Raw genomic sequence first — 17196 nt, forward strand, 5'->3', positions numbered from 1 at the left:
ACGGCACGGTGAGTTTTGTGAGGTTTGCCGTGCGAAGCGGCGAGGGACGAGGCGGCGGTGAGGGCCCCTCAGAGCTCCCCTCAGGGTTTCCCGCGCGCGGGCGCGGAGCGGGGCCGTGAGGGGAGAGGGGGAAACAGGAGCGCGCCCGGTGCGCGCACGCGCCGCCCCCCCCGCGTCCCCCTCCCCGCGCGCGTCCGGCGGCGCGGCGCAGGCGCGGGGCCGCGCGCGCGCAGGCGCGGCGCGGTGCACTGTGGGATACTGCGGCCCGGGCAGGCTGGTGAGGCGGCGCGCGCGGGGCCGGGCCGGGCCGGGGGGGAGCGAACCGGGCCAGGGAGAGCGAGCCGGGCCGGGGAGAGCGAGCCGGAGGGAGAGATCCCGGCCCGGGAGAGCGAACCGGGCCGGGGGCGGCGAACGGGCCCGGGGGCAGCGAACCGGGCCGGGTCAAGGGAGAGCGAACCGGGTCAGGGGGGGAGAGATCCGGGTCAAGGGGAGCGAACCGGGCCGGGGGAAGCAAACCGGGCCGGGTCAAGGGAGAGCGAACCGGGTCATGGGGAGGAGAGAACCGGGTCAGGGGGAGCGAACCGGGCCAGGGGAAGAGATCCGGGCCCGGGAGAGCGAACCGGGCCGGGGGCGGCGAGCCGGGCCGGGAGCAACGAGCCGGGCCCGGGGGCAGCGAACCGGGCCGGGTCAGGGGGGAGAGAAACGGGTTGGGAGCAGCGAACCGGGCCGGGGGCGGTGAAGCGGGCCGGGGGGAGAGAACCGGGCCGGGGGAGCGAACCGCAGCGCTCCGCCCGCGCCTCAGCCGCCCCCCGCCCCCGCCGTGTCTGCTGCAGCACCGGCGGAGCGATGGCCTCCAGCAGCGGCACCGACGTGATCCAGGTCACCAACGTCTCGCCCAGCGCCAGCTCGGAGCAGATGCGGACCCTCTTCGGCTTCCTGGGCAAGATCGAGGAGCTGCGCCTCTTCCCCCCCGAGTGAGTGCGGGCCCGGCCCGGCCTCGCCGCCTCCCCCTCCGTCCCTCCCCCGCCGCCCGGCGCCGCCTCCCGCCCGCCCCCGCCGCGATCCCGGCCCCGCTGCCGGGGATCGCCCCCGGGGGCTGCGGGGGCGGCTCTGGCTGCGCACCCCGAGTCCGGTGTGCCCTGCTCGGTCGCGGGGCGTGGAGCGACTCGTGCGGCTCCGGTGGAATCCGCGTTTGTCTCCTGGAGTTGTTTGTTTGTCCGGGGTTGTGCCCGCTGAGCCTCTGCTGTCTTCCTCACCTCCACCAAAACTTCTAGGTGTAGATAAATGCGTTTCGTTGCAAAGACATTTTTGCTAGAAGAGCAGCTTACCCCCAATCTGCAAAGAATACACTTCTAATATTTGTGTTCCTTGAAACAAATCTGTGCTGAGCGGAGAGGAAACCGCTGACAAATACACATTTGTCAGTTGTGCATCTTGCAAGGAATTCTGTGCAATTTCAACGAATAATGCACATTTCAAGCGTGTATATAACTGAAAAGAAAGTTTCTGTTACAAATAGCCACAAACAAAACAAATAAGACAGTTTTTATATCTTCACTTGCAGTTAAGTTCTAATGAACATAAACAGTGCTTTCAGAATCCTTTCTGATGCAATATAAAACCTGGGTGTTAGCAGTGCTGGTGGTTTCAGTTTGATTGATTTACAGAGCCTGGTGTCATTATATGTTGGTGTTTTGCATATTCATTATATAAATTAAAGGTTTTCTTTCTGCTCTGTTGAAGATTAATCAAACAATCAATTATTTGTAATTACCCAAAATTATTTGGGATTTTTATTTTAGGGGAAAAAAACTATAGCAGAGCATCTTTTTTTCCTCATTGAGCTTCCATCCCTGGTAGCACAAACCAAAGGCAGTTCCAGAGGGAGTTTCCTTGTTCCCACCTGGGATAACTGACATGGCAGGAGCTCACCTGTGGCAGGTGCAGTCCTTTTCTGGCCTGCTCTGTGTTTGAACACTTGGGCTCACTTTTCAGGGAGCTTGTTGGAGGTGATTTATGTCTCTGAAACTTTGTAGCTTTTAAATATACGTTAAAAGCTTAATGTATACACATTAAAGATACACATTAACTAATCTGTTCAGGGATTGCTGCCGTGCCTTGGTGTCCTTTCCCTTGTGTGAGGAGCTCAGCCCCAGGGGGTTTTCCCTGCACTGATGGCAATGTGCTCTGGGTCACTTCACCCCAGAGAAAGGGACATTTTCTGATAGTGCCACGTTCTTTTTCTGCTCCTTCTCCCTCAAATTCCAGCTCCCGACTTTTCCCTTCCCATGGTGCCCATCCATTTTTGGAAGAGTATGGGATATAAATCATAATCTGTGAATTCTCCCCATAATCTGGATTCCTTTCTGGATCCTCCTGGGATTCTCTCTTGCCTGTAGTATTTGAGGAACCAATCCTATTTCCTTTGCTCCACCTCCTTGTTTGGTCTGTGTCACTCTGACTCTGCTGTAGAACTTCCTTATTCTCCTGCTCTTCCAGATCATGTGTCATTTCCTGAGCTTCTCCCAATTCCTGGTTTTCCTTCTCTGCCCTCGTCCACCTCCTTTTCCCAGTTTATTTAATCCCTTGCTTCCCATTTATTGTGCTCCTGAGCTGCATCTTTAATGCACAGCCAACTTCGGGACTCCTTCCAATTCTCCTCCTCCTCCTCCTGTTTTTCCCTGACTCCATTGCCTGGTTCTCATCTTGATTATATTCCATAAAACTCCATCCAGACTGGAAAGTGGAGGGAGTGGATGTCTGAGTTTCCTGCATTGCAGCCCCAGGAAATCCTTGTGTGTCCCAGCATTCCAGTGGCTGAGGGACAATTCCTGAACGCTTCAGTCTTGGGTGAATTAGAATAACGATGGTTGATTTTTTTGGGAGCTGTTGAGAACATCCAGTTCTTGTTGAATTTCGCCCAGCTTGGATTTGAGAGTGAGTGGAAATACCATTTTTAAAAGTGCAATACACAGATGTAAATTAAATGTCAGGCTGCAGAAGCATTGCCTAACACATTTTCAGTTGTTTTTTTAGATTCATTATTTTGGGAGAAAGCTCAGCTCCCCCAGAGCACTCCCAGTGGCACGCCTGGCTGTAAACAGGATTTGCTGAAGAGTCAATAGGATCTGCTCTGGTTCACATTCCTTTGTTATCACTGGCATTTTAAAAATGCCTCAAAATACTGGGCTGCATTTCTGTAATGAATTGTGTAATTTTTATACAGTTTAGTTTAGGACCTCCTTCAGCTCTGCCATCAACCCTTGATTTACTTTCCTTTACAATTTTACTGTGATTTTGTTAAACACCTACTAACGCTTCTTTGGGTTTATGTAATTATTGTTTTTTATTTCTTATTATTAATTATTACTTATGGGCTAAAAAGGCACCATTTTGGCTAGCTGTTGCCACAAAAGAGCCAACAGATTCATTTTTTTTCCTCCCATTTATCACTGCAGTTATTTCCCAATTTATTCAGCCTACAAGCTGTGGGAGCAAGTGGCTGTTTCTAATTTTAATGTTTCAGAAGCTGCAATGTGCTGGCTCCAATTTAGTTTTCCACACCAGGTGAAATGTAAGGTTATTGAAGTGTGGTCTGACAGACACTGGGGGCAGTTGTGTGTGGTGAGCCCAGTGGGGCTGAAGGTGAGGGAGCTTTTGGCATTTGCAGCACCCAAAATAGACCCTGGATCTGTCTGCTCGTGTGGGAGCTGTTCCCGAATTCTGGCAACCCCCAGTGCTGAAAGGCTTGATCAGCCTCAGCAGCTCAGATCAAACTGCTCTGGAGCTGGGATGCCTTTGAAGTGGGATGTTTTAGAGTTTGGCTGGGAATGCAGGTAGGAAAAGCAGCTTTTGTCAGGATCAGTGATGTTTTCAGAGCTCCTCTGGCCTGGTATAGGAACAGGGGGTTCAGGATTTGCTGCTGCTTCCACTCCCTGCCTGGGCCTTCTGGAGGCAGCTTTTAACTCCCCCTGTCCTATAGCTCTGTCTCCAGAAGAATTTTTTTCTTCCTGTCTTTCACTTTGTACATCAAATTACAGCAAAATCTGCCCCACTTTCAGGACAAGGGGGGCTCCTAAAGCCCATCCTGGACCTTGCCTGCTTTTTCAGTTTGGTTTGGTTTTAGTGAAGTTACAGCTGTAGTTCTACCATTCTTTCCTGTTGGAGAAAGTGGATATTTCTGGGTTGCTTTTTCTTCAAAGTGCCTCAAAACTTCCGATTTTGGGTTTGTAGGTTGACAGACACTTGCTCTGAGCTGGAGCAGGCACAGACCTAGCTTGGAGGGAGATCTGTGTTAGTGTACTCAGCCTTTCATTCCTGCCTGAGCTCCTTAAATTTCCTTGTGTTTGTTCATCCCTGCTGAAGACAGGCAGGAGCTCAGCACTGGGCATCATTCCTCAGGATGTGGGAGCACGATGAGGTTTAGTCTAGAAGCTGGGATGGAATTGGGTTGATAAAACAGAATCCCAGACTGATTTGGGTTGGGAGCAGCCTTAGAGCTCATCCAGTGCCACCCCTGCCGTGGACACCTTCCACTGTCCCAGGCTGCTCCACCCTGCCCGTGGGCGCTGCAGGGATCCAGGAGCAGCCACAGCTTCTCTGGGAATTCTATTCCAGGGCCCCAGCACCCTCCCAGCCAGGAATTCCTTCCCAATACCCCATCCATCCCTGCCCTCTGTCAGCTCAAAGCCTTCACCCCCACACCCTGCCCCTACATTCCCTTGTCCCGAGTCACAAGGATCCTTTAATCATCACCCTCCTCATTTCACCTTAATCACTCATCTGGGCCTAAAGCAGCGAGTGTGAGACCACAGGGCTTAACTGAGACAGTTTAATTGGTCACTTTTTGTCTTTTTTCAGCCAAGTTTTCCTCCCAGCCGGGGTGGAATTTGCATTCAGGTGGCCGCTCGTGGGTTTGTTGTGCATAGCAGAGCTCACGTGCAGCTCCGAGCGGCGGCAGAGCTCACGTGCAGCTCCCAGCAGTAGCAGAGCTCACGTGCAGCTGGGAGCCAGGAATCTGCGAGCTGCTGGTGGGATTTTGGGTCGGTGGGTGTGCCTGCCCGCTGTCCTGAGCGCTGCCTCTCTCTCTTGCAGTGACTCCCCCTTGCCGGTGTCGTCGCGCGTGTGCTTTGTAAAGTTCCACGACCCCGACTCGGCCGTGGTGGCCCAGCACCTGACAAACACTGTGTTCGTTGACAGAGCCCTCATAGTCGTTCCCTATGCTGAAGGTTTGTAACTTGTTTGATGTTCTATGGGGCCACCCTTGGGTGGTGGTTGGTTCCTGTCTAGTGCACACAATTTAACAGTAGTCCTATGTCAAACACGTCAGAGATTGCCATTCTGAAACCCTTGGTATATTGCCTTTGGCCCCTGGATTTGGTCAGTTTGCTTCCATAGCGACACCAAATCTAAGTGGAAACTTTTGTGTGTCTTAAAGTGTAGAATAAGAACGTTTTAGGCAGAATTCTATGCAAATTTTGCTCTGTGTCAGTCTCAATGAGACGTTTTCCCAAACAGATTGTAATGCAAACAGGTCAATGTTTTAAGGCAATTTTACCTTAATAATTGTTTGCCACTTTCACTCTCTTCATGAGAACGGTTTCTCCCTCCTTGAGAGTGCACGGGAGAGGGATTAACATTCCTTTGGGATATGCTGCCACTGCATTTATTTGGGAACATCCCCAAAAAAAGGCCCTCACTCTCCTTGTGGAGTCCAGTATACCAAGGGTTTAAATTATTACGGTTTAATTCAAAAGTGACAACTTCCAAGAGGTGCCACATGGGCACTGGTCCTAGTTTTTAATTCCAAGTTTTCTTATTCATCCTTGATATATTTAATAGAATTTCACTAAATAATAAACTCTTCTCTCTGTTATTTGTGTGTGTGATTTTTGTAGTGGAGAAGGCAAATGCAAAGCCCTTCCAGATGACTGAAAAACAGTGGGTCCTCTGCAGCTACAGGGGATTCTAGCCATTAACTAAAGGCCAGCAAGCACTCAAGTCCCCAAGTGTTTTCCTGGTGTAACCACTTGTTAACTACATTTTCTCTTCTTCTTTTTATTTTTACATTTTAGGGTGTTACAGTAATTTGAAAGGCAATGAGCAGGGTTTTTGGAACTTACCTTAAAAGCAAAGTGCTGAGAAGACACCTCTTCTTACAGAAGTCTTATTAAACTCTTCTAGACTTGCTTTAGAAGTAACTGATTTCCATTGTACTTGTTCATTTCTTGATTTACTTCTGGGAAAGGTTGAATTGAATAAGATTAAGCCATACTACAGTGCTAAGTTTGGTACATGGCCTGGGGTCACACCTGTAATCTGTCATGCTGGAGCTGTCTCTTGAGGCCTGGGGAGCTGTCTTGTCTTACCTTTGTATTCCTTAATCTTGAAAGATATGAAACTTAAAAGATGTCCAGCCTAATTCCTGGAGTGTAGGAATGTGCAGTGTGGCCTCTGAGTGAGCCCTGCTGCTTCCTGAGGGCACAGAGCCCCTTCTGCAATGGAGTTACTGCTCCTGCTGCCACTGCTTGAGAACAGCAGAGCTGAGAGGCTCCTTGTGCCTGCGTGGGTGTTAAACACAGCACCAGTCCAGTGAGATTGTGCTGAAATATTCTCCAAGGCCCGTGGCAATAATGCCAGTCTTTAACTCTTCCTACAAGGATGAACCCGCTTTTCTCTCTTTGTCCACTGTGGATAAACCTGGCACATAGAGAAACCTGCCCAGCAGCTGGGCTTCAGAAAATCCAGTCATTAAAGTAGAATATTTTCCTGGGCCTGTCAAGGAGTCACTCCTGGGCTGTACCTTGTGTTGTCTAACCGTTCAGAATTTGATGGCCTTGGCACATCACAAGAGGGATGTTCAGCCAATAAAAGTATTGCCCCTTGGTTGATAATGCCATACTTCTGTCCCTGTGCTGGAGTACGGTTTTCCCCCAAAATTCAGCCTGCCAGGGTCCCAATTCAACCAGGAGCAGCATTTCCCCAGCCCACAGTGCCACTGCTGATGTGCTTAAAGCCAGGCCTGTGCTGAATGGGGCCCTCTCTGATTTCTGCTGTGCTAATGAACCTGTGTGATTATTGCCTGTCACTAAAGCAAATGTTTATTATCTGTTTAGTGCCATAATTCCCCCCCTGTCCCAAGTTTTAGCTCACACAGACACTTTGGTGTTGGCTGTTGCTTTGTGTTATAGAACTATACACAAAGGCTACGGTAAGGTTTAGTATTTGTCATTTTCTCTGGGCTAATTCCTGGATTTGGAAGGAACTCTTAAGGTTAAAGATGGCTGGGGGGGGTGTTTAGGTTCTTTGGTTAATGTTTGTTTCTTTTGTCTGTTTCTTTTTCTTTCATTTCTACACATTCATGCAGTATTTCATGGTTCTAACAAAGCAGCAGTAAAAAAAGCTCTTGAAGCATGAAAATTAACTGGTGAGGGGCCTCATTGCTTTTTTTAAATTGTAGTTTATTTAAATACTTTTAAAAGAAACAATTAGAGGATCAGATGCATGAATTTTTTTAATGGATGCAGATCTTCTGTGAGGTGTCTCGAGCTAAGTCTGAGGATTTGTATTTAGATGCCAGAAATGTTGTAGTTGCACTAATTTGAAATGTTTAGCTGTAATTAATAAATATCCTCTTGAGACATAATTTTGCATGCCAAATGACCCCATAATCTCTCTGTAGGTATGTTGATATATTTATGCATTCCTGCCCTTTGCCTCCATGACCTTTTTCCCCTGTCCCTCCATAACTTTGGGTATCTAAAGTGCTGCCAGCTCAGTGCCACGAGCCAGATATCAGTGCTGTGTATTGTACATTTGTGTAGATTATCGGCACTTCTCAGTATAGGTGGGAGGAACCATTACCTTTATTTAACAGTGGTTTTTCTTTTTTGTTGTTGTGTTTTACAGTTCTTTTCCCTGGTTCAGCCTGAACTATATACCAGGCCCTGCTGAAAATACCACCCAACAGTTTTCTTCTGCAGCTTATCCAGTTTCTCTTAAGTGCCCTGTACATATTGTATGTTTTATGATGAGATGCAGTTTCTTAATATGTATTACAGAAACACTACTGGTATTTGCAACTATATAGTAAAATTGTTTTATTGAACTCTCATTTTGGGGGCTTGGGCACATTAACCAATTAATCCATCTGTATAGGGCTTTTGCTGTTGGATAGAGTAAAACTCCCTCCACAACTGTTTGCTAGTAGGGCCCTGAGCACTCTGTGTGCAGAGCAGGCAGTGCAATAACCCCTGGGCTTAGCTGGCTGCAAGACTTTGGGCCACGAGTCCCCTGTGCCACGGCAGGTGGCAGCAGCATTGCTGGTGCTCTAAACTGGCACATATTGGAACAAAAGCATTTTACTGCACAGGTAAGGAATGTGCCAGCATCCCTGTGTGTATCCCAGCCACAGACACACCCCCAGCCTTCCCGGAGAGCCGCAGGGACCGCATTCCATCTGACACGTCAGCAAAAGCCCTACCCAAAACACCCATCCCTTCTCTTTAAGTTTGCCAAAATTTGTATGGTAGGTGTAAAAGAAAACATAGTGAACTGTACCATATTATTAACCCCTAAATCCAACTTTTTTTGTCTTGTGTATCTTGATTTTTCTGTGTGCTTTGTAGTGAAGCAGCCGACACGAGTCGTTGTTCATAAAACAGCTTTTGAAAGTTGAGAGCACTCTCACCCCTGGAGAACCGACTGTGCTTGCTTACGTTTGGTTCATGACTTAAAAATCGAGTACAGGTGATGAAACCTTGGCAGTGTTAACAACAAAGTAGTGTGTATTGTGCTATTTTTTTTTGCTCTAGAAACTTAACCTTTTGTAGAGAAAAAGGAACAGTCAAATTGTCACCCATTGAAGTTGCATTCTGACAAAAAAAGTTAATGCTAAATATTAATAGCCATCAAGCTTTGTATTTTAGCCAACATAAGTACTTTCAACAAACTCAGGTGGTGTATCAGGGAGACTTTGCTGGGTGTATTTGTGTATTTGGTGCCTCTGGGCTGGGATGCTCTCTAATGCCAGGCTGTTTCCCTGCAGGAGTCATTCCTGATGAGACTAAGGCTTTGTCTCTCTTGGCACCAGCTAATGCCGTGGCAGGGCTGCTGCCCGGGGGTGGCCTGCTGCCCACTCCCAACCCTCTCTCTCAGGTAGGCTGGGGATCCCCTGGGTGTTCATTCCTGCTCTTTCTTTCAGGACTGATGTGTTGATTCCAATTCCTGGTGGATTGGGACAGCTCTGATGTGAACTGGGGCACGACAGTGACAAGTTGTTAGATGGAAAATCCTTATTTCCCTATTTCCTGGTTTCTCAGGGCCCTGTTTGTGTCTCTCACCCACTGTTCTTTACAGATGTGACAAGCAGTAGACCTCTCACAGATTTTAAATTCCTCAGGGCTGAGGAGCTGCCACGCTGTGAGATTCCCTTCATTAATCCTCCAGCTGAGGGGAAAATTGGAGCCTGGTTGTGTGAACCCACAGGAATTCATGTGGAAGATGAACAGTGAGAATTGCACATGGTGGGAGAAGCTGGAATCCCAGCTCAGCTCTTAACAGGGCACAGAATCAAAGTGCAGGAGGCAAATTAATCATAATAAAGCCTCGTTAATCCTGCATTTCTCAAACCCACCTCAGCTCCTGCTCACTGAAGGACCCCCTGGCCACAGAGCTGCTCAGGAGGGAGGAGCCTGAATGTAACCTTTGAAACCCAGGGAAGGGTTGGAAGGACCAAATCCAACCCAGAAGATTTCACTCACTAAAAGAACTGTGCCTAGGAATCCTGGAAATGGTTGTTGAGCCACCTGAATTGCAGCTGTGGCTCCTCTGGAGGCCAGGCTGCTCCCAGCCCCTCTGGTGGGATGTGTCCAGCACATCTTGGTAGTGTGTGTTGGCTTTGGGTGTCTGTCGCAATCATCTCATTTGAAATGGCCCAAAATGAGCTGCTTTAGGGAGCCTTCTGCTCTCCCAGGAGCCTTTAAACCAAATTAGAGACATTTGCAGGGATGCAATATTGTTAAATTGCCTTTCAACATAAACCATGGCCATCTCAACCCTAAAATGAATTAGAAATTGGGCAATAGCCTCAAAAACTTGGAATGAATTTCCATTTTAGCACTGAAACAAGTTCATTTTCGACTATCCCTTTGATTTGCTGGCATGCTTTACTCCTTCACCTTTGTTTCCCCTGCCCAGTGATGCCCTGCCTGTTTTTTGTCACTGTGCCCTAACTGCTGTCTCTGCCACAGATTGGTGCTGTCCCTTTAGCTGCTCTAGGAGCTCCTGCTCTCGACCCTGCCCTTGCTGCTCTTGGGCTTCCTGGAGCAAACCTGAACTCCCAGGTACGTCCTCATTCCAAAATATCCTTTATTGCCCCCTCTTTCCTGCTCTGAGAGTGCTTTTCATTTCTATCACTTCACAGCCACTGCCTGGGAGCTCCAGGGATTGGTTTCTGCTGGGAATAAAAAATACCTGCTTGAATATCAAATTAAATGTTGGAAGGGGCCAAGGAATAATGTGGGAATAGCAATGAAATATTTCAAATGTCTGCCATTATCAGGCCAAGAACCTGCCTTGTTCAAGTAAAAAAGTAGTTTGACTTTTTAATTTTGTAGGTGTCAAAAAGTGAGGGAACTTCATTAGGTTGTTGCAGCTGAACAAAAAAGGCTTTTAAGTACTATAATATTTAATATATTTATATCAATAAAAATGTATCTATACAGATAAAATATTTAAGAGGTAAGAACCAAATATGCTTTCACAGCAACAAGAAGCAGCAATAATTGAATGCATTGCTAGTGCCATCATTGTTCCCATGTGGAAGAACAAGCAAATGATGGTGAAAATTAAATAACAAATGGAAAAAATAATTTTAAAGGCAAATTAGAAAAATGTAAATTTGGGGTGATGGAGGATTTTTGTACATTAAACCATCAGATTGTAACCAACATTTCAAAAATGAAACTTGGGGTTCATTATTAAAAATGAGTGAGGATTAAACATTCTCTTCTTAATACCCCATTGGTGCAGGAAGTGACTGATCATAATAATGCCTGGATTATCCTAAGAGTTGTAAAATACATTTTTTCATGGAATATTTAAATGTTTATGAGTTGGCATTGAGGTCTTCAGTGGACAGAGAGCTTAGAGAGGGCTCTGTTCCCTGGCAGTGACAGAAATAACCTGTGCACAAGAAGTTACTAGTACCTGATGCTGGATACAGCTCACCCCAGCAGTGTATTTCTGTCTGTTGGTATCTTTGTCCATTTGTGGTTTTATCCCTGATCTGCCCAGGCAGGGCTTTGGCTGCTGTGGGGAGTGAATCCCCTGAGCCCCAGAGTGCTCACAGCCTCCCAGCAGCCCAGTGTGGCCTTTCCTCTTTGCTGGGGGGTGTTCAGCTCTGCTTTTCCAGCTGGGAAAGCTTCCAGGGGACATTCCAAGGAAGGTTCTCTGGAGCTCTCACATCTCCCAGCCTGCTTCTAACTTTGTTTTTCCCTCACAGTCTCTTGCAGCAGATCAGCTCCTAAAACTGATGAGCACAGTGGATCCAAAGTAAGCACCAGTGTTCCCAAATCCTTGTCCTGCCCTGCTGGGGAATCCATGGGGATATCCATGGGGATTCAGTGCCCAGTCCTTGTCCTGCTGGAGCTGATGCCAGCTTGGAAAGGCCTTGGAGCAGCCTGGGCTGGGGAAGGTTCCCTGCCCATGGCAGGGGGTGGGATGAGATGGGCTTGATGTCCCTCCAAACCAAAACCATCCCAGGATTCCCTGACCCTGACAATGCAGGGCTGTGTCCCTTGGGTTCCTGAGTGCTGAATTTTGGAATTTTGTGTTTTCCAGGTTGAACCATGTGGCTGCAGGTCTCGTGTCTCCCAGTCTGAAATCAGATACCTCCAGTAAAGAAATAGAAGAGGCCATGAAGAGAGTCCGAGAAGCACAGTCCTTAATTTCTGCTGCTATAGAGCCAGGTAATTCCAGCCTGGAATGAGCCACTCCAGCCAGCATGGGCTTGGACACAGCACCTGATCAGAACTGATGCTCTGCAGAGCCCTGCCTTGATGCCTGTGGTCTGTAGGGAATTCCTTTATTAGCTTTTTAATGGGTGGGAGTTCCGTGTGTCCTGCAGAAATGGCTGGAATTAATCCCTTGATTTTCCCAAAATTCACTGATTTGAAGGCTGTAAAACACTCAAGCTTCCCTGAGGGAAGTTCCTGCTGCTGTCTCATTCCAAGGGAACCTGGATTTCCTGGCCTCACCACTTGGCACCCTGCTGATGCTTGTCAGGGCTGCTTTCCTTTATTTTCATTCCTAATCTGGGCAGATTTGTAAATAATTCTCTTTCTTGAAGCTTCTTTGGTTTTAGGTTTGGTTTTAGAACAAGCTCCAACAGCTCTCTCACAAACGTCAGAGGCACCAAATCTGAGAGGCAGAAACCTGAACACTGAAAATGCAGAATATTCATCAGTTCTTCAGCCTCCTGATGATTCCTAGGAAAGAGCAGAGCTGTTCTTGCTTTGCTTGAGGCTTTTTTGTGGGAAATTCAAAACAATCATTTGACAGGGTCTTCAGTCCCTCGGGAAATGGCAGATTCTGGGATTTTCACAGGATTTTCCAGTGCCCTGCAGCCATCAGCTTTTCACTGACTTTAGATTTTTTTCTGAATTTTGACTTCAGTTTTTCATAAAACTGTTATTTTGTGTCACAAACATGTCCCTGTCCTCTGTTCGTTCTTTTTGTCTTCTTGTGAAGAAAATGATTAATGAGCCTTCATTTGAAATGGCAAGGTCAGGTTGATTTATACCAATCACATGAAGCTCCAGGTCCTTTCCTTTAGAAAATATTTTTTACTGTTAAAATAAAACATTGGTTTTTATTCTGCTTTTCCCTTTTCAGACAAAAAAGATGAAAAACGGAGACATTCGAGGTCGAGGTCGCGCTCGAGGAGGAGGAGGACACCTTCCTCATCCAGACACAGGTGAGCAACTCCTTAGAAACACCTCCCACAGCTGGAACAATTCCTGCAAAAATCATTCTTGGGAGGAGCTTTGGCTTTGATTTAGGGCTCTGAAGCTTTGTTGACATTTCAGTGTGCAGAGCTCCTGTGGATGGAGCTTGTGCTGGGTTTTGGGGGGGTCCCTTGCCCTGAGCAGCTGGGCTGGGAGCAGTGCCAGGATGTCCCTCCTGTGACTTGTGTTGCTGTGTCCCTGGCAGACGCTCCAGGAGCAGATCAAGGAGAAGGTCCCATTCCAAATCCAGAAGCAGGAGGCGATCCAAAAGCCCGAGGAGAAGGAGATCTCATTCCAGAGAGAGGAGCAGGAGGTCTCGGAGCACATCCAAAACCAGGTAATGGCTCCAGGGAGTCCAGTCCTGAGCAGGGCAGGGATTGTCCCCTGTGCTGGCACTGTGGGTCCCCCAGGGCTGTGTCAGCTCTGGGCCCTCAGTTTGGGAGGACACGGAGGGGCTGGAGCACCTGGGGGTGCCACCCCTGTCCCTCCCAGCTCTGCATCCCTTTCCCAGATTAGGAAGTGCTGTTTGAAAGTGACTTAACCTTAATCTCTCTTCTACTAAAAGGGATAAAAAGAAGGAAGAGAAAGAAAAGAAACGTTCTAAAACCCCCCCCAAAAGCTACAGCACAACCAGAAGATCCAGAAGCACAAGCAGGTACAGAAATGGGATTTTCCTTGCTCTCTGTGCCCAGCAGGATTTTGATACACTTTAATATTAAATAGAAAAAAATGTGATAGAGCAGCTGGTCTGTGTCAGGTGTCCCTGCCCATGGAAGGAGCTGGGCTTTGAGGTCCCTTCCAGCCCAAACTGTGCCTGGATCCCATTGGAGCATGATTCCAATGAGGATGTGTCTGGTACAGGCACAACAGCACCTCTGCCACCTGTGTCTGGAAGATACTTGCATTTTCCTGCAAGGTAAATTTGAGGTAAATTCTTTGGGTTTAGAACAGTTTTTCTTGTTCTGTGTCAAAATTTGATGCTCCAGGGTCACTGCCAAGCTCTTCCCGATTTAGGGAATAAATCCAGGCAGAAGTGTTTAATGTTTTTAAAAAAACTTCCAAATTCAACTTGCAGTTTTAACAACTCTTTAGTACCGTGTGAGCAGGGCTAGGGTTGGAGTTAGGGATGCATTTGTAGCTCTAAAACCATCAGCAGAGATTTGCAAAGCTCCTGTGTGTCCCTGCAGAGAACGGCGGCGCCGGCGGAGCCGGAGCGGGACACGGTCCCCGAAAAAGCCCAGGTCTCCCAAACGGAAAATGTCCCGGTCCCCGTCGCCCAGAAGGTCAGGGGAACACTTGGCTGGGAGGAATGGTGTCTGGGTGGGAAATTCCCAAATTGTGCCCTCCAGGGAGGCTCCCAGGGGATTCCCTGGGGAGGAATCTTTGCTGCTTTTGTGGAGCTGCTCTGGGCTGGGGGCTCCAAGGGTCAGGGGGGTTCCATGGGTGGCAGGAGTAGGATGTGCCACAATTCCCAGCCCCTTTGGCTCTGCACAGTAGGGATCAGCTGATTTTGGGTGGCCCGGGTGTTTTGTGACCCTGTTCCAGCATGGGGGACTCAAGGTGCTCCTCTGTAAAACACTGGAGCATCGCTGTATTTGGTGTCCAGGATTTGGACTCCAAATCCTTGTGGGGCCCTTCAGCTCAGGAGATTCCTTGGTTCTGTTTGCCACAGCATTGCTCAGCCTTGGCTTTGTGCTGTTGTCCTTGAGCCAGAGCTAAGAAGTTGGGATTTGGGGTATTTCCTGAAAGCAGAGCCTGCTCCCTACTTGCACTCTGCCACTTTCCTTTGGGTTTGCTGTGGTAACACTCTGGACGCAGTTCCAGCTGCGGAATGGGGTGATGGTGATGGGCCTCATCCTCTTCCTGCTGATCCTCACAGGCATAAAAAGGAAAAGAAGAAGGATAAAGACAAGGAGAGGAGCAGAGACGAGAGGGAGCGGTCAACGAGCAAGAAAAAGAAGAGCAAAGACAAGGAGAAGGATCGCGACCGGAAATCCGAGAGCGACAAGGATGTGAAAGTATGTTCCAAACAGCCCCGGAGCCGCTCCCAGCCCTGCCCCACAGCCCCCCTGCCCCGGCCCACAGGGAAGTGCTAACGTGTCCCTTTCCCTGGCAAAGCAGGTCACAAGGGACTACGACGAGGAGGAACAGGGCTACGACAGCGAGAAGGAGAAGAAGGAGGAGAAGAAGGTGGCGGATGCTCCCTCCCCCAAAGGGAAGGAGCCCGGAGCCGAGAAGGGCAGCGGGGATCCGGGCAGGGAGTCCAAGGTGAACGGGGACGACCACCACGAGGAGGACATGGACATGAGCGACTGAGCCCACCCACAGCCCCTCCAGTGTGATCCTTTATGCTGTACTTGTTAATCCTCAACCTAGATGTATCCAGCTCCGAGCTCTCCATGGTCTGTCCATCCCGATACTAACTCACACCCAAAGCTTGAGACAGGGATCCCCTGCTCCGGGGGCCCAGCTGGGGCCGGGCCAGGCCACAGGTCCCTCCCACAGCACAGCCAGGGCCACCCCTCTCCCTCCTCCCTGCCTGCTTCCCTCCCTCCAGAGTGTCCCGGGCTGGGCCCAGCAGTGTGGCACAGCCCCCATCCTATGGGAATGCCCCAGGAGTGTGGCACAGCCCTCCTGTCCTGTGGGAATGCCCCAGGAACGTGGCACAGCCCTCCTGTCCTCTGGGAATGCCCCAGGAACGTGGCACAGCCCTCCTGTCCTCTGGGAATGCCCTGGGAGCATGGCACAGCCCTCCTGTCCTGTGGGAATGCCCTGGCAGTGTGGCACAGCCCTCCTGTCCTCTGGGAATGCCCCAGGAGTGTGGCACAGCCCTCCTGTCCTGTGGGAATGCCCCAGGAATGTGGCACAGCCCTCCTGTCCTGTGGGAATGCCCCAGGAACGTGGCACAGCCCTCCTGTCCTCTGGGAATGCCCTGGGAGCATGGCACAGCCCTCCTGTCCTGTAGGAATGCCCCAGGAACGCGGCACAGCCCTCCTGTCCTGTGGGAATGCCCCAGGAACGTGGCACAGCCCTCCTGTCCTGTGGGAATGCCCTGGCAGTGTGGCACAGCCCCCCTGTCCTGCAGCCACCGAGGGGCTGCCAGGCACCTCCCAGACACTTGGGAGTTGGCCTTGGATTGCACCAGCTCTTTGTGCTCTTGGCTTTAGTTCTGGTTTTAAGCCATGTGCTGGGCTTGGCTGGGTTTGGGTTCCCCTAGGGCTTTGGCTGGCTTTGCCCAGGGTTCTGTGCCCTGACCTTCCTGAGGGATCTCTCCAGGTGCCCGTTCAGCTCCGCCCAGGGAGAGCTGGAATGACCCGACCTTGGGAAGGGGAATCCTGGCCGTGCCCAGTGAGGGAGGGCTGGGCTCAGGAGCTCACCCGCCGCAGCAGGGAGTGCATTTTAAAATGACCTTGGTCTGTTTTTAAAGCAAGTCCATTGATAATGTACTTTTTACTCGATCTCAAGTTGTACAAATGGATAAATTTGTGTTCCTGTCCCGGCCGTTCCTCCCCTCCCGCACTCGGTGATCCCATGGTATTTGCAGAGTAGTTACCCAAAGCTGTTCCTTAGTTCCAGCAGCTCCAGAGCTTTTACTTTTGTGCAGGTAAAGAGACAAAAGTAGCCGACAGTCTGTGCCATGTCGATGTACAGTTTCAGAAAATGTTTTACAAAACTTTGATAATAAAACCCTGAAACTTCAACTCCTCTTCCTAGAAAACTGCTGGGTTTTATTTCCACCTCTGGCTGCACCAAAATTTACCTCATTCCTTACAGGGGATTTTTCCATCTCCCTGTTACAGTGAAGAAGGAATTATTTTACTTTTGGGGGAGAAATGGGTTAAAATGGGAATGTGGAGGTTTATGGGACTGCTGGGAAGGACCTGGGAGTGCTGGTGGATGAAAAGCAAGAGAAGGCTCTGGGGAGCCCCTGCCTGGCAGGGAGCAGCTGGAGCAAGCTCAGGGCCACAACTGCAGTTATAAAAATCTTTGTTTTCACTGGCAGAGGCTGGGGTCCTTCCTGGAAGTTTCCTGCTCCTTTAGAAACAGATTTTCCATCTGCAGATCTGCACTTACAGAGGGAGGCCCTGATCCCTCTCAGCTCAGGAGGAGAGCAAGGCTGTTTAAAAATAAAAACCAAATCCCCCCCTAAAAAAAGCTCCCAGCCCTCCCCTCAAGAAAAAAGCAAAAA

General features: G+C 49.4%; 1 protein-coding gene across 4 annotated transcripts; it reads left to right on the forward strand.

Moving 5' to 3' along the window:
* The first annotated feature begins 231 nt into the window (after positions 1-231).
* SRSF11 (serine and arginine rich splicing factor 11) lies at positions 232-16713 on the forward strand. Of its 4 annotated transcripts, none has more exons than XR_014956986.1 (14): positions 232-277; positions 834-974; positions 5095-5228; positions 9047-9156; positions 10251-10343; positions 11504-11553; positions 11842-11969; positions 12895-12976; positions 13213-13344; positions 13573-13662; positions 14195-14290; positions 14887-15025; positions 15126-15627; positions 15664-16713. XR_014956986.1 is itself a non-coding variant. In XM_021535595.4 (13 exons), the coding sequence occupies exons 2-13, from the start codon at positions 847-849 to the stop codon at positions 15321-15323; spliced, it is 1380 nt and encodes a 459-aa protein (XP_021391270.2). In that variant the 5' UTR covers positions 232-277; positions 834-846; the 3' UTR covers positions 15324-16713. The 4 variants fall into 4 exon arrangements, 2 of the variants coding, with proteins under 2 accessions (XP_021391270.2, XP_021391271.2); XR_014956987.1 differs by having other exon boundaries at positions 15129-15627; XM_021535595.4 differs by having other exon boundaries at positions 15126-16713.
* The last annotated feature ends 483 nt before the right edge of the window (positions 16714-17196 follow it).

Source organism: Lonchura striata, chromosome 8 (genome assembly GCF_050655825.1).
Source record: "Lonchura striata isolate lonStrDom1 chromosome 8, ASM5065582v1, whole genome shotgun sequence".
Taxonomy (NCBI): domain Eukaryota; kingdom Metazoa; phylum Chordata; class Aves; order Passeriformes; family Estrildidae; genus Lonchura; species Lonchura striata.

Coding starts and splice junctions, on each gene's coding strand:
- SRSF11 (XM_021535595.4), top strand. CDS start 847: ATGGCCTCCAGCAGCGGCACCGACGTGATCCAGGTCACCAACGTCTCG. Junction 9,157..10,250: donor CTCCCAACCCTCTCTCTCAG/GTAGGCTGGGGA, acceptor TCTCTGCCACAG/ATTGGTGCTGTCCCTTTAGC. Junction 13,345..13,572: donor CGGAGCACATCCAAAACCAG/GTAATGGCTCCA, acceptor TTCTACTAAAAG/GGATAAAAAGAAGGAAGAGA.